Below are 15189 nucleotides of genomic sequence, written 5' to 3'. Positions count from 1 at the left end.
AAAAAAAAAAAAAAAAAAAAAAAAAAAGTAGAGAAAAACATGTACAAAAGAAGGCATGTAACTGTCACCCAGCTTGAACAGTTACCAACTCACGGCCAATTTTGTTTTAATAATACCCCACCTACTTTTCCCTTCCCATTATTATTTTGAGGCAAGACCTAGATATTATTTCACTCATAAATATTTTGATGTCTATCTCTAAAAGATAAGGTCTTGTTTTCTTTAAACATTACATTATTACACCAGAAAAATTAAAATAATTCCTTAACGACGTCAGGTATCCTGTCAGTCTACAGTTTTCAATTGTCTCATAAATGTCATTTTCTTTTACAGTTTTACATTTGAATCAGGACTCAGAAAAGATCCACAGTTTGTGATTATTTAATATGCAGTATTTCTTATGTATTTTTTGATCTTTGGTTTTCCCATCTTCTCTCTATTTTCTCCCTTGTATTTTATTTGTTGAAGAACTGGGTTGTTTGTATTGCAGCACTTCCCACAGCCTAGAGTTTGCTGATTGTATCCTAATAGTGTCACTTACTTAACTGTCACTTATATTCCTCTGTCTCCTGTATTTCCTGTAAACTTGTAAGGCTTAATCAGATTCAGATTCAGTTTTCTCTTTGGCAAGCCCAAAAAGAAGGTGGTGGCCAAACCATAATGACAGCATTATTGGCTTTTTGTTCAGTGCCTTACAAATTGATTTTGCTATTTGTTGAGTATTTTCTGTGTGCCTTGCAATGTGCTTATGTTCTATAGGCATTATGTCATTTAATCATATTTAAGCTTCATAATACTAATACATATCAATTTCTCTCTGATGACTAGACCTCTTATCAAGGCCAAGTAATCTTAAATGTCTTTCAAACAAACCCCTTGGTGTAAACCCCATTGTCATTTATGTGATTTAATTTGGAATTCTATATGAACTTTCTTTTTACTGAATTCATTTAGAGCTATACAAAAATAACTTGCATTAAAGGCATTTTTTAAAATATTTTAATAATAAAGCTCAAAGACCTATGATATAATTGTGAATTCGTTGTACTCAAGCCTTTTGGTACTGGGATTCACCATCTGTTAACTTCACAGAGACCGATATCTAAACTGCAAATAAAGCCAACAGAATTCAGTATTTCCTGAGTCTCTTTTTCCTCTGTACTCATTGTCTTCTGCAGATGCATTTACGTCTCTTTCATCTCTTTCTGCTTTCTTTGCATGCTCACAGTATCCTACTGTTGCCCAGTGTGAGAAACTGACTTGTGATTGTAAAAGCAAAATTAGCCTTTCCTTGTTTGTTTACGTATCTTTATTTTGCTCAATTCTCCCCATAGTCCTAAATTCAGTTGTTTATAAAACCAGACCACTGGTGTTCCAGACTCAAAAAATAAATATCAAATTATCTTGACTAGCTGACATTTTGAAGATTAAACTGTTTGATATGTGGTTGATGGAGAAAAAGCACTAACTGACCCGAGTCGCAATTAGATACCAGAGCACTGAGAGCAAAACAGTGCAAAGAGGATCCTGTTGTGCAGCTTCACAAACTGACATGCAGGGCATATTTTATTCTTTATATATCTTAACCTTTCTTCTCCTTTAATAGTTGTAACTTTCTCCTTAAGTTTCCAGAATATCTATTAGGTGAAGCATTTGATTAGTTGAATAGAAGGAACATAAAGCATTGGTGAATACAGCAGGGCAATAGGAATCAGTGTGAATAATTTCTTACTCTGGTTGTACCTCACTGTGAGACATTAGACAAGTAGCCAAATTCTCTGTTCTTATTTCTTAAAACACAATTATTTTACCATGCTTATTCATGAAGAACTTTAAGATTCTTATTTGAAACACTCTTCTGTAAGCTTGTAGTCAGTGGGAATTGTGTCTTTCTTTACCTGATCTTACTGGGTGCCCAGGGTAGCATGGTGCACGTGCTTGTGCTTAATGAGTAGGTTTGGATGCTGGTGGTATTTGAAAGGTTATACATTTTAAAGGGTATTTTGTTCCCTTTTCCTTGGCAAGACCAAGGAGCTTCCTTTTCTAAGACCAGTTGTATTTGGACTAAGTGAAAGTACACTTTGTTCTAGGAGAATTGCCATATGAAAGCCTAGAATATATATTGAGTTCTTCCAAGAAAGGGGGAAAAGTCATGTTCTAGGATAGTGAATGCTGACTTGGTGCTGAATGAATGATTGTTATGTGCTCTTTTACTTACAGACTCGCTTCTCATATGTGCGAATGAAATATCTTTTCTTTTCCTGGTTGGTGGTTTTTGTTGGAAGCTGGATTATATATGTGCAATACTCTACCTATACAGAGCTATGCAGAGGAAAGGACTGTAAGAAAATAATCGTAAGTATTTTTTATTTTCTAGTATATGGAAAAACCTATTTTAAATTGAAGAACAGTTGATTTACAATGTCATGTCAATCTCTGCTCTACAGCACAGTGACTCAGTTATACACATAGAGACATTCTTTTTTTTATATTCTTTTCCATTATGGCTTATCCTGGGAGATTGGATATAGTTCCCTGTGCTATACAGTAGGACCTTGTTGTTTATCCATTCTAAATTTAATAACACATTAAAAAACCTATATTAATAACACATTATATTTACTACTATATACATGCTAAAAATTTTTTTCAAAAAGTAAAAGTTAATTTGATTTTGAGTTGTGTTGAACTTCTTAGCATTTTGATATGACCAAGTTAATGGGACTGTTCCCCACTTTGAAAAATCCAGTATTCAGAAATCTGAATATGTGATACAGACTAGTGTGAAAGCATCCTTATTACAAAGAGGGATTTTTGTTTTTCAAATATACTTGAAGTTTAGTTTACTGTAATCAGATGGGTATTTTTTAAAATAAATTTATTTATTTATTTTTGGCTGTGTTGGGTCTTCGTTGCTGCACGTGGGCTTTCTCTAGTTGTGGCGAGCAGGGGCTACTCTTCCTTGTGGTGCGTGGGCTTCTCATTGCGGTGGCTTCTCTTTGTTGCACAGCCCGGGCTCTAGGTGCACGGGCTTCAGTAGTTGTGGCACACGGGCTTAGTTGCTCTGCGGCATGTAAGATCCTCCCAGACCAGGGATTGAACCCGTGTCCCCTGCATTGGCAGGCAGATTCTCAACCACTGCGTCACCAGGGAAGCCCAGTCAGATGCGTTTTTAAATATTTGTAGTATGAAAGTGTTATTTGCAGGCAACCTTTCTGGAACACATCTTTTGAATAAATGGAGTCATTCTCGAATACTGAAAATTTACCTGAAAAGCATATAAGTGTATTTATTATTTAATTTCTATCCTAATTATTGGATGTATCTCAGGAAAATCGCTCTATCAGCCTAAGATTTCTGGAAAATCCAGGATACGTAAATTTAACTCCTTGTTTTCTGCTGATATCTTCTGTATAAATAATATTAAAACATTTCATCTGAGAATTATATTTTTGATATAATAGTGGTTGGGATCCCAATTATTATAACTTGTTAACAATTCTATAATTATTGAGTGGTTACTCTTTAACTAGGCCAGTGGTGCTAGGGGTGTGCATTTAGCAAGGAAGAAGATATCCTGACCTTACGAACTTAGAGTCTAGCAAGGAAGAAAATGAATAATTACAGTAAGGTAAAATAAATACTACAGTAGCAAATGTCTCCCCATAAGACAGGGAGAGCTGAACCTTTCCAAAGTTCTAAGAAAATAAAAATCAATTTAATTCCGGCTACTCAGTCAGGATAAAAATTAAAAAAAAAAAACAGCAAAAACAAAAAAACATTATTCCCCAGGAGTATTACAGCCTCTTAACTAGGCAGGGGAGAAATTACTAATATAAGAAGAAAGGGAATTAATTAACAAAGAAGAGTCCCAAATCAAGGAGGGTTGAAAGATGTCAATCTTATGTTCATTCCAATGGGCCATTCCAGATCCTTGAGGAATTTTACTAGGAGGAACCTCTGGAGCCAGGTAATACACTGGGTACTTTACATGGTTATTAGTACTTAAAATAATACTGTGAAAGCCCCCCAAGCCCACTTTACAAATAAAGAAATATGGCTAGCAGAGAGAATTTGCCTGTGATGGTGGAGCCAGAATTTGATCCTAATTCTGTCTGTATAGAAAGCTCATGTTCTTTCTGCTACCCAATGTCAGAAAAGACTGATAAAGGAAGTTATAGATTAATGAAGCTAACAAAATCCCCCACAAAACTCACCAGCTCACCTTCAATGAAGAAGAAAGAAGTTATATAATCAACTATAACATATAAGTAACCAAAACTATTTGAAATGTTTATTTCCTTTTTTTTTTAGGTCATCTTTCTCACACATTAAACTGTACACGTTAAAGTGTATTCCATGATCAGACGTATTTGAAAACAGAGGGTTAAACAAATATAAATAACTGACTTTACTGGAGACTTCTCAGGATCTTTAATATACTAGTGTGCATTCTGCATCTCCAGAGAAAGCAAATATACTTGATTAGGAAGAAAATCCATCTCCACTGCAGCCCTCCCAGGAAGACCTATTAACATCATCTGGTTATGTTAGAAGTACTGTTCTAGAGATTAAGCCCAAATGAAATAGACATGGTTTTATCTGTTTTAATACAGTAGCCTTTAAAATGTTAGGCATAGGGCTTCCCTGGTGGCGCAGTGGTTGGGAGTCCGCCTGCCGATGTAGCGGACACGGGTTCGTGCCCCGGTCCGGGAAGATCCCACATGCCGTGGAGCGGCTGGGCCCGTGAGCCACGGCCGCTGAGCCTGCGCGTCCGGAGACTGTGCTCCGCAACGGGAGAGGCCACAACAGTGAGAGGCCACAACAGTGAGAGGCCCACGTACCGAAAAAAAAAAAAAATGTTAAGTATATATTGGTACATATTCTGTTATGGGTGAATTATAGTTGAAGTACCATATTATTTTCCTTTAAGTTCACTTTAATTGATAAGGAATGGAAGCAGAATATAATTCTAGCATAATTTAATGGTTATCATTCTAAAACTTGAAAATAATGAAAATGTTTTCTGAGCCTAAAATATATCCTTTTTCCTAAGACTGGTTTTAAAAAAAAATTGTAGTTTCTCTGCATTTGGGAATTATGTTCTTAAAACTTACCACAACTAGTAGTACTAAGACCAGTAGTACTAAGATAGTACTAATATGGCATAGGAATTGTATGATTAGAACTAAAAAGCAGGCAGAGAAAATATTTTTAAATTATATGTTAAAGCTTCAAAGAGCTAACAAGATAGTGAGGAATTACTTGATCAGGATCTGGCAGAGGATAAGATTTAAGAGAGGTGAGCCTAGATTTTGTGGCTGTGTTTGCCTGGAAATGTATGACCTGAAATACAGGGCTAGGAAGATAAAAATATAGTCCATTTCCTACCAAGAGTGGGACCTTGGTACACCATGGTTTAGGCTGAGATTCCAAAGGACTGAACACCAAGAGTGAAGGTGAGCTAAAAGAACCTCAGAGAGGCGAGCTGACTTTGTAGCTTCTTTTTCGCTTGAGGAATTTGCTGATGCTGGGCATGAGCAGGGGTCTGAGAACCAGGACTGTATACTGGGAGAGTGCTGCTGCTGGGGATAAGAAACCAGCAAGCTTTTATAGAAAACTAAGGGAGCCTCAAGCATAAAGCCAGTTATCCTGTTGGGATATTTGCCAAATCCTGGGGCTTTACAGAGTGGGAAGCTAAAAAAATCTCATTGGAAAGCCTTTGAAAAGCAGACGTTTTGGCAGTCTCACAAGATACAGACTAGAGTTATGAACCTTCCAGGGGGAGAAACCTCAGTGAATTCCCAGGCTCTCAGTTAAAAGTCCTGGAGGGCTATGCTCTTGGAATAGAGATGAGTCAAAAATAGATTGACCTTTACCAGAGGTACAATTCAGCCTGCACTCAGCACAGCCCCTCATTGGATTAAGGCAATCAGCTACCATTATATCTGCCTACTAGAGGGAAGGGAATTCCTCTCTGGAGACATTATGTAGACAATTACAGAACATGCCAAAAGACAAGATGACATGACTGAAAACCAAGAAATAAACACGGACAATAGAAGCAGATCCACAGATGACCTAGATATTGGTGTCATCCTAAAAGGATTTTAAAATAGCTATGTTCATGTTCAAGTAAGTAGGAAAATAGGTAGAGAATATAAATAAAACAATGGATAATTTCAACAGGGAATTGAAATGTATTTAAGAGAATCAGGAAGATAATATGGAAGTTCTTCAAAAAGTTAAATATAGAATTACCAGTAATTCCACTTCTAGGTATATACTCAAAAGAAATGAAAGCAGGGACTTAAACACTTGCACACCAATGTTCATAGCAGCACTATTCACAGTAGCCAAAAGGTGGAAACTCTCTAATGTCCATTAACAGATGAATGCATAAACAAAATGTGATATATACATACAATGGAATATTATTCAACCTTTAAAGAGAATGAAATTCTGATGCATACCACAATATGGAGGAACCTCGAAAATACTATGCTAAATGATATAAGCTAGATGCAAAAGGACAAATGTTGTATGTGTCCACTTACATGGGGTACCTAGAATAACAATTACATATAAATTGGGAAAAGGGTAAAAGGAGCTAAAATGTTTAAAATCCTTATCATTATTGCAGAGTAGGGGAAAAGTATTAATCAATTAACTTTAGACTTGCTAATTCAACTATGTATTTGTTATTTCTAGGATAGTCTCTGGAATAGAAAAAGAGTGTATCATTTCCAAACTAATATAGGAAAAATGAAATAAATAATAAAAGAACACTCAGTGCTAAAGAAGGCAATAAAGAAAAAGAAACATAACAGGCAGAAGAAGTAGAAAACACATAAATAAGGTGATAGATGTCACAAATTGAATTCCCTGGAAACAGACTCAGAGACTGAGATTTGCCTGAAGGAAGTATATTGGGCTTTTGAGGTTAACATCTGTGGGGGAGTGAGGAAGGAAGATAGACCAGAATGAGAGTTTAAACTGCAGTGCAGTAGTAATAAAAGCATCAGTTGATTGTACAGGGAACCTGGGGGTGGGATGGCCTTGCAAAGGTCCAGGCCTTTATACCCCCCTCACTGACCAGTCATTATATACAGTTTTCCATCCTCTCCCAACCCTCCCTAAAGGGGATATGACTTTGGGCAAGACTGTATTCCAGCTGAGGCCAAGTCCCAAAGAAAGATTCAGCTGAGAGCTGTTGACTGCCTATATGCTCAGCAGCTGAGGGAATGAGTGTTCCATTTCTAGAGGAAATATGGGTGGCTTACCATGGCACTGAATGTAGTATATCTAAACCCAAATATGTTGGTAATTACATTAAATGTAAAGGGACCAAATGCTTCAGTTAAAAGACAAAGATTGTCAGACTGTGTTAAAATTTAAAAGTAACTATATGATATTTATAAGATACACATCTAAAATATAAAGATGCAGATAGATTGAAAGTAAAAGAATGGGAAAACATTCATGCAAATTCTAAAAGCAGGGATGTTTAGAGGAAAAACCATGGCTATATATATTTATGTAAGTTTTGTATTACACAGACTATACCTTTTTTTTAAAGTCTGAATCAGCCCTTACTGGCTTGAAATGCAGTTCCTTGTAAATTTGCTTGTCCCGGATTGCAGTTTTACAGTAGCTGCTAAGTAATTGTCTGGCCTTCTCATAAATTATGGCAATATCCATGTATACTTGTTCTGGTCCTAGTAATTCCTGGTTTGAAATGTGGAGTCTGATTGTCTCTCTCCCTCTGTATTACTGCATAGATTGTTCTCTTAAGTGGAGTGAACTGAACAGAGCATATAATAAGATGGCTGTTTTCAGTTTGGGATATAAATATATAAAACTGCATTATCTCAAAACCACATTTAGCAAAAACATGCTTGCCAAAGGATTATAGTATCTTGTGTATAAACTCTGAACAGATTTCCTTCAAAATCCTCAGTCAATTTCATCTTAGTGAACTAAGGAAGATTATAAAGAGACATAGAAGATCCAAAAGTAGCCCTCCAAATATTGTTTGCTAAAGATTAACAATGAGGGTTCTCTTCTTCCTTTGAAAGTTGGCAGCTTAGCTTTTAACTTTTATCAAGTTTTTTTCTCATTTTTAATAATTTAATATTTATTTTCAAGGTAATTACTATCACATAGGAATCATATTAAAAGTATAGTCCATTTTAGAAGAGATATCGATCAACAGATATTTCTTGAACACTTACTACATGTTAGTCATTATTCTAGGTGCTGTTGATACAGTAGTAAGCAGAGTCCACGTCCAGAGGAGCTTATATTCTGGTAGCAGAATATGAATAATAAAGACAAAAACAAATAAATGACTTCAGGTACTGAGAAGTGCAGTGAGAAAGGATATAATAGTAGTATTTAGTAGAGAATGGCAAAGGCATCTTATCTTGACCAGAGTGGTTGGGACAGGCTTCCCTGAGAAGAGGGCATTTTGAATTGAAACCTGGTGAGAAGGAAACAGTTGTGTATCTGGGCAAAAAGCATGTAAGGAGAAAGGACAGTGAGTACAAATGCCCAAAGAACAGAGCAACTTTGGGAAATACAACCAGTTTCATGTGTGACTTATGAAAATCTGTCTCATTACTTTAGTCATATCAGTACATTATAAAACCTTGTATATTAATGGTACAGTACACCAAGTATGAGGAACTTCTTGATTACGAGTACTCAACTATATCATGTTAGTCTACTGGAAAAAATACTAGCCTAGAGTCAAAGAACCAGCCTTACCCTTTCTTGTGGTCTATTGTATGGTTTTGAATAAGTGACTTCATTTCATTGATTTGCTATTAATTCCATTGTACAGGTGAGAAAAGTATTTCTGCCTTACGTGCATCACAGATTTTATGAGGATAAAGTGGAAGTGAATCAATTAAGCTGAATGATACTCTGACATATCTATTTCTTTTGTTTTAAAATACTGTTTATTTTATCCCACAATATGAAAAACAAAGAAGTTTCTTGGGCAGCTAAAGTATCTGACATATCTGTTGAATACAGAGAAGGTTCTCAAGTCCTTGACTTGATTTCATTTGGCTTGGGGCAACTACCCTAGTATTTGTTGCCCCTGTAACCATAGCATTGCACTTCAGAAGTTTCCCCAGAAGATTGCTGTGGCTCTCCCATTTAGAGCATCGCCTCCAAGGTGAGAACATTGTTTAGGTTAGGAATGACAAGTGATCAACAGAGTGTGATAATCAGTTTACTTATGTTTAAGAATAATGGTCTGTCTCAGCTTACATAGCTTTCTTCTTTCTGTAACCTCTGTCTCTGTCTTTTCACTTTTCCCTCTGTTTGTGTGTGATGGGTCATGTCTATTGCAGTAGTTAAGTGCATAAGCACTGGAATAAATGAGGTTCAGGTTTGAGTTCTGGCTTTGCCATTCCTTAGCTGTATAGGTTAGGTAAATTATTTAGCCTCGGGCTTCCCTGGTGGCGCAGTGGTTGAGAGTACGCCTGCCAATGCAGGGTACACGGGTTCGTGCTCCGGTCCGGGAAGATCCCACATGCCGCGGAGCGGCTGGTCCCATGAGCCATGGCTGCCGAGCCTGCGCGTCTGGAGCCTGTGCTCTGCAATGGGAGAGGCCACAACAGTGAGAGGCCCGCATAACGCAAAACAAAAACAAAAACAAAAACAAAAAGTTATTTAGTCTCTATAAAATGAGGATTAAAATGAGGATTTTAATATTCTCAGGTGGTTGTGAGTTCACGTATTAAAAGGCTTAATACAACACTTAACTCTTGACATGTAGTAAGTGCTCAATAAATTATTATTCTTATTATTTCAAGTTTATGCCTTTGAATCTGACTGGGACAATAAGACATACATACACACATACATACATGACATTATATGATCAGTTGTATCAGTCAAGTTTCAAGCAGAGAAGCAGAGCCAATAAAAATATGTATTAAGAGATTATTATTTTAAATTTTATTTATTAGTACAAATTTATTAATATTATTTATTAACAACATGTGTGGACCTTGAGGGCATTATACTAGGTGATATAAGTCAGCCAGAGAAAGACAAATACCACATGATCTCATTTATATGTGGAATCTAAAACACAACAACAACAAATCCAGCTCATAGATACAAAGAACATATCGGTGGTTGCCAGAGGAGGGGGTGTAGGGTGGGCAAAATGGGTGAAGGGGGTCAAAAGGACCAAACTTCCAGTTATAAAGCAAATAAGTCATGGGGACACAATGTACAAGATAGTGACCATAGTTCATACCACTGTATTGTATATTTGAAAGTTGCAAAGAGATTAGATCTTAAATGTTCTCATAAGAAAAAAATTCTGTAACTATGTATGGTGATGGATGTTAACTAGACTTCTTGTGGTGATTATTACACTGTATATACAAATATTGAATCATTATGTTCTATACCCGAAAGTAATATAATGTTATATATCAATTATATCTCAATTTTTTCAAAAGTGAGAGATTTCTTGCAAGAAATTGGCTTACCCAATTGTGGCAAGTCCGAAATGACAGGCTAGAACTCTTGGGCCTAGGCTAAAGCTGCTATGCACAAACAGAATTTCTTCTTCGTCAGGGAAGCCTCAGCAATGCTCTTAAGGCCCTTCAACTAATTGAATCAGGCCCACCCAGATTATCTGGGATAATCTCTCTTAAAGTCAGTAGATTATGGACACATCTCTAAAATACAGCAACACCTAGATTATTGTTTGCTTCATTAGCTGGGAACTGCAGTTTAGCCAAGCCAACACATCCAAAGATTATCACATCCGGTTAAAATGATTTAGTTTGTGCTACAAATAGTTGTATTACAAAAATTTAAGAAAGGTTTCAGTGAATAGATAAATCACTATGGGTAGCATAGTAGAGAAAGACTTCATAGAGGAGGTAGATCTTCTGTAGGACGTTACAGAATAGGAAGAATTTGGAAAGACACTGAGGGGCACCTTTCTCCTCATTACAACCAAGCTTGCCTTAGCACTTTTATCCCTCAGAGCAAGATGCTGATTAACATTAGATCTGAGAATTCCCATTATCATGCATCAGTAGCCAGTGAACCACAGCCTTGGTCATTGGGCCTTTTGGCTACCTGCAAATTAATATCTTTTCCTCTTTTGTCTTTTTACAGTAAATTTTAAAAACAAACTTAGAATGTTGAGCAAATCAAATATGTATTTCATATGCATTATGTACTGGGTGTGAATTAGTCTAATTTAGTCATCAAGTACATTTCTTATAACTTCAACATGGGAAGTCGCTACAGAATATTAGTATTACTGCCCTGAGATGTTTTTCTCTAACCAATGGATCATTTTTGTTAAAAGATGTTATAAAGTTAATGGGATTCTTAACTTCTAGCCAAAACAGATTAATTTTGCACCTTGTACATTGACTTGCAATTTCACTTCAAGTTTCCTGTTTTCAGTTTTTAATAAAAGTATGAAACCTTCCACTGTTATATCCATTATTTAGAGCTGGATTCAAGGCTTTTAAAACTCCAAGAGGGGAAATGGAGTGGGGGTGGTGTTCCTGGGAAGCCAAGGTTAACTTGTGGAAGCATAAAGAATAAGAACTGTGTTCTGCTCATCTTTGTTTAAAAGCAGCTCTCTCTGAAACTAAGGGCAACAGTAACTAAGACTAATTGGATGTGCTTAGAAGGATCCATTTTTTTTCCATTTGTGCTTTTTAAATTTTTTTCCACCAAGCTAATTACAATATGTTGTATAATTCACTGTACATTTTCTCTGATCATAGCAATCACTAATTGACTCATTATTTCAGCAAAGTTCTATTTTGTGCCTAACCATAAAGAAATTTTGTACAGTTTGACTCTGTGGTTTGCTGGGTTCTTTAAAAAAAGAAAAAAAAAGAATGGTGGGGAAGGGAGAGAAATTTACCTTCTGTACGTTTTTCAGGACAACTTTGTTTAATATTGAAATTTCTGGCACGTTCCTCCATGATCGAGAGTGTTTGTTCTGAGATTCTACCTGGGTAATAGAAGAATCACTCTCTGTGATATTCTGGTGAACCTTTGTGACTATTATATGAGCACATGCTTTAAAATGGAAGCATTAAAAGATGAGAGAGCCTCTAGATTTTATTACAGTCTTTAAGATTTAATTTCTAGAGATAATGATTTGTTGCTTAAAACAACTAGCTTAACATATACTAAATTTGGGGACTTCCCTGGTGGTGCACTGGTTAAGAATCCGTCTGCCAATGCAGGGGAAACGGGTTCGATCCCTGGTCTGGGAAGATCCCACATGCCGCAGAGCAACTAAGCCTGTGCACCACAACTACTGAGCCTGCACTCCAGAGCCTGCAAGCCACAACTACGGAGCCCAGGTGCCACAACTACTGAAGCCTGCGCACCTAGAGCCCGTGCTCTGCAACAAGAGAAGCCACCGCAGTGAGAAGCCCGCGCACCGCAACGAAGAGTAGCCCCTGCTCGCCGCAACTAGAGAAAGCCCGCACACAGCAACGAAGACCCAATGCAGCCAAAAATAAAAATAAATAAATAAAATAAAATTTATTTTAAAAAATATATACTAAGTGTAAGATATTTAGAACCATGTTTCCAATTAGATAGCATTACATAACTAATGGTTTCACTTAGCTATTATTTGCTCAGGATCAATTATTACTTGACTCTAGAGGTTCATTTTGTGCTGTTATCCTATATTTTTAAAATACACGGAACCAGTTCACTTGGAACATACTGCTTTTAAAGTGCAAGCTTAACTTTTTCCTTTTAAAAATATGGTCTTCCTTTATGCCAACTTGAGTTAGGTTACCAATTTCTTCTTTGCAAACTTACAGAAAAATATTTACCGAACAAATTTATTTCAAATCTTAACAGACATAAGCCCTATTCCAAGGATAATCTTACTGGTTAAATTATAGTAGCATTCCTGGTGGCCTTCACGTGCTGGGCTGCACTATCTCATGTCACGTTCACCATGATGCTGAGGCAGGTGGCATCACTGTTACCATGAACATCATTCCTGAGAAGCAGTAAAGAGACTAGGGGTTAAAGCCAGCTTAGAAGAAACAAGCCAGCAGTAAAACACCGTGTGATTTTAGTTATGTGCTTACTAGCACTGTGCTGGAACCTGGAGTTACAGAGATAAGGCATGTTCCTGCCCTGAAGACGCTTACAGACTAGGAGAGGACATGAAAAAATAATCAAGAAGTACATAATTGAGACTGGGAGTAGTGTTGCTAGATTTAGGGGGGGGGGGAACCAAACAGGATACCCAGTTAAATTTGAATTTAAAATAATGAGTGTTTTTTAGTATATGTCCCAAATATTACCAATAAACAACTAATAATTTTTAGTATATGTCCCATGCAATGTATTTTTTTATTGAGCCATCCTAACTGAGAAGGTTCCAGAAGACTTTCTGGAAGAGGTTGTATCTGGACTGAATTTTGAGCAGTGCAGGCAGAAAGAAGCATGTGCAAAGCTACAAAGATATGAAAGAATGCTACATTCCAGAAACAGCGTGGCTAGAGCAGAGTGCGTGAGGGACAGTTTATAGAGGTCAAGTTAGCAGAGTCAAATTCAAAAAACGGGCTTCCCTGGTGGCGCAGTGGTTGAAAGTCCGCCTGCTGATGCAGGGGACACGGGTTTGTGCCCCGGTCCGGGAAGATCCCACATGCCGCGGAGTGGCTAGGCCTGTGAGCCATGGCCATTGAGCCTGCGCGTCCGGAGCCTGTGCTCCGCAACGGGAGAGGCCACAACAGTGAGAGGCCCGCGTACCGCAAAAAAAAAAAAAAAAAAAAAAAAAAAATTCAAAAAACCATTCATGTTGTATTAAGGGTAGTAGAGAATCAATAGAAGTTTTTAAACAGGGAAGTGAGTGATCAGATTTATGTTTCAGACGAATTTCACTGGTTGTAGTAGAGGGTAAATTGGATAGGAGACTATCACAGGGAGACCAGTTTTATGGTTGTTGTAATCCAGGCACAAAGCAGTGAGAGCTTAAACCATGGCATTGGCAAAGGGAATAGAGGAAGAAATAGCTTCAAAGGATATTAAGGAAATGATTTGATTGCCAGCACATGGTGACCAGCTGAATGTGGGAGGATGAGGAGGAAGGAGGCGGTTAAGACAACTCACTGTTCCCTCCCTTGGATGCCTGAGTGGATGATGGCACCTTTCAGTGAGGTAGGGAATAAAGGAGAACAACCCTTGGGGGAGAGGAAGGCAGGAGATGGTGAGTTCAGTTTGGGGAAGGTTGAGTGTAGAGTACTTGTAAGTTATCCAAATGGAGACAGGAGATGTCCAGGAAGCACTTAGATATTTAACTCAGGAAGAATGGCCTGTGTAAGGACAGAGGTTTGTTAGAGCCATGGAAATAAATGTTACCCATGATGACATACAAAGAACCCAAAGAAAGTAGAACAAAACCCTGGAAAACAATATTTATGATTATGAGAAAGGAAGAGAATGACTCCACAGAAAGACTCAGAACAAGTGGCCAGAGAAGTAGGAGAAAAACATGGGGACAGAAGCCATTAGAAAAGTGGTCAACAAGGACGAATGCTGAAGAGAGGTTAAATAATATAAGAACTGAAATTTGCAATTCAGAGTTCATTGTCAAAAGTGTTATAAGCACTACCAAATGTAAAATAGACAGCTAGTGGGAAAGCAGCCACGTAGCACAGGGAGATCAGCTTGGTGCTTTGTGAGCGCCTAGAGGGGTGGGATAGGGAGGATGTGAGGGAGATGTCAGAGGGAGGAGATATGGGGATGTATGTATATGTATAGCTGACTCACTTTGTTATAAAGCAGAAACTAACACACCATTGTAAAGCAATTATACTCCAATAAATATGTTTAAAAAAAAAGTGTTATAAGTATTTTCAAAGTATAGTACAGTCCAAAGCCAAAATATGTTGGATTAAGTTTGAATGGCAGGAAATAAGTGTTGACAGTGAGTTTAGACTACTGTTTCTAGAAACTTTGCTGGGAAATCTGTTGGTTTGGGTTTGGTTTGGTTTGAATTTTTTTTTAATTGTGATAACATCCACATAACACCCTCTTAACCATGTTTGTTTCTCAGTTTGTTATTACTTTTAGTCCCCACTCTATTGAAATATAATCAACAAATAAAATTGTAAGATATTTAAAGTATGTGGTTGGGCTTCCCTGGTG

General features: G+C 37.2%; 1 protein-coding gene across 4 annotated transcripts in view; it reads left to right on the top strand.

Annotated features, from left to right (window-relative positions):
* Positions 1–15189, top strand: part of DIPK1A (divergent protein kinase domain 1A) — a 126648-nt gene that overhangs the window by 87048 nt on the left and 24411 nt on the right. For 2 of the 4 annotated variants that reach the window (XM_007468542.1, XM_007468541.1), the window contains one exon: positions 2221–2355. The exons of 1 other annotated variant lie outside the window; for it this stretch is intronic. In XM_007468542.1, coding sequence (XP_007468604.1) covers positions 2221–2355 — 135 coding nt within the window. Of the gene's footprint in view, positions 1–2214; positions 2356–15189 lie in introns of those variants that run through there. One more of the 4 variants, XM_007468544.1, reaches the window with a different exon arrangement.

Source organism: Lipotes vexillifer, unplaced genomic scaffold (genome assembly GCF_000442215.2).
Source record: "Lipotes vexillifer unplaced genomic scaffold, Lipotes_vexillifer_v1.1 scaffold490, whole genome shotgun sequence".
NCBI lineage: Eukaryota > Metazoa > Chordata > Mammalia > Artiodactyla > Lipotidae > Lipotes > Lipotes vexillifer.
The sequence above is the reverse complement of the archived record's forward strand: the minus strand, read 5'-3'. Positions and strand labels throughout refer to the sequence as shown.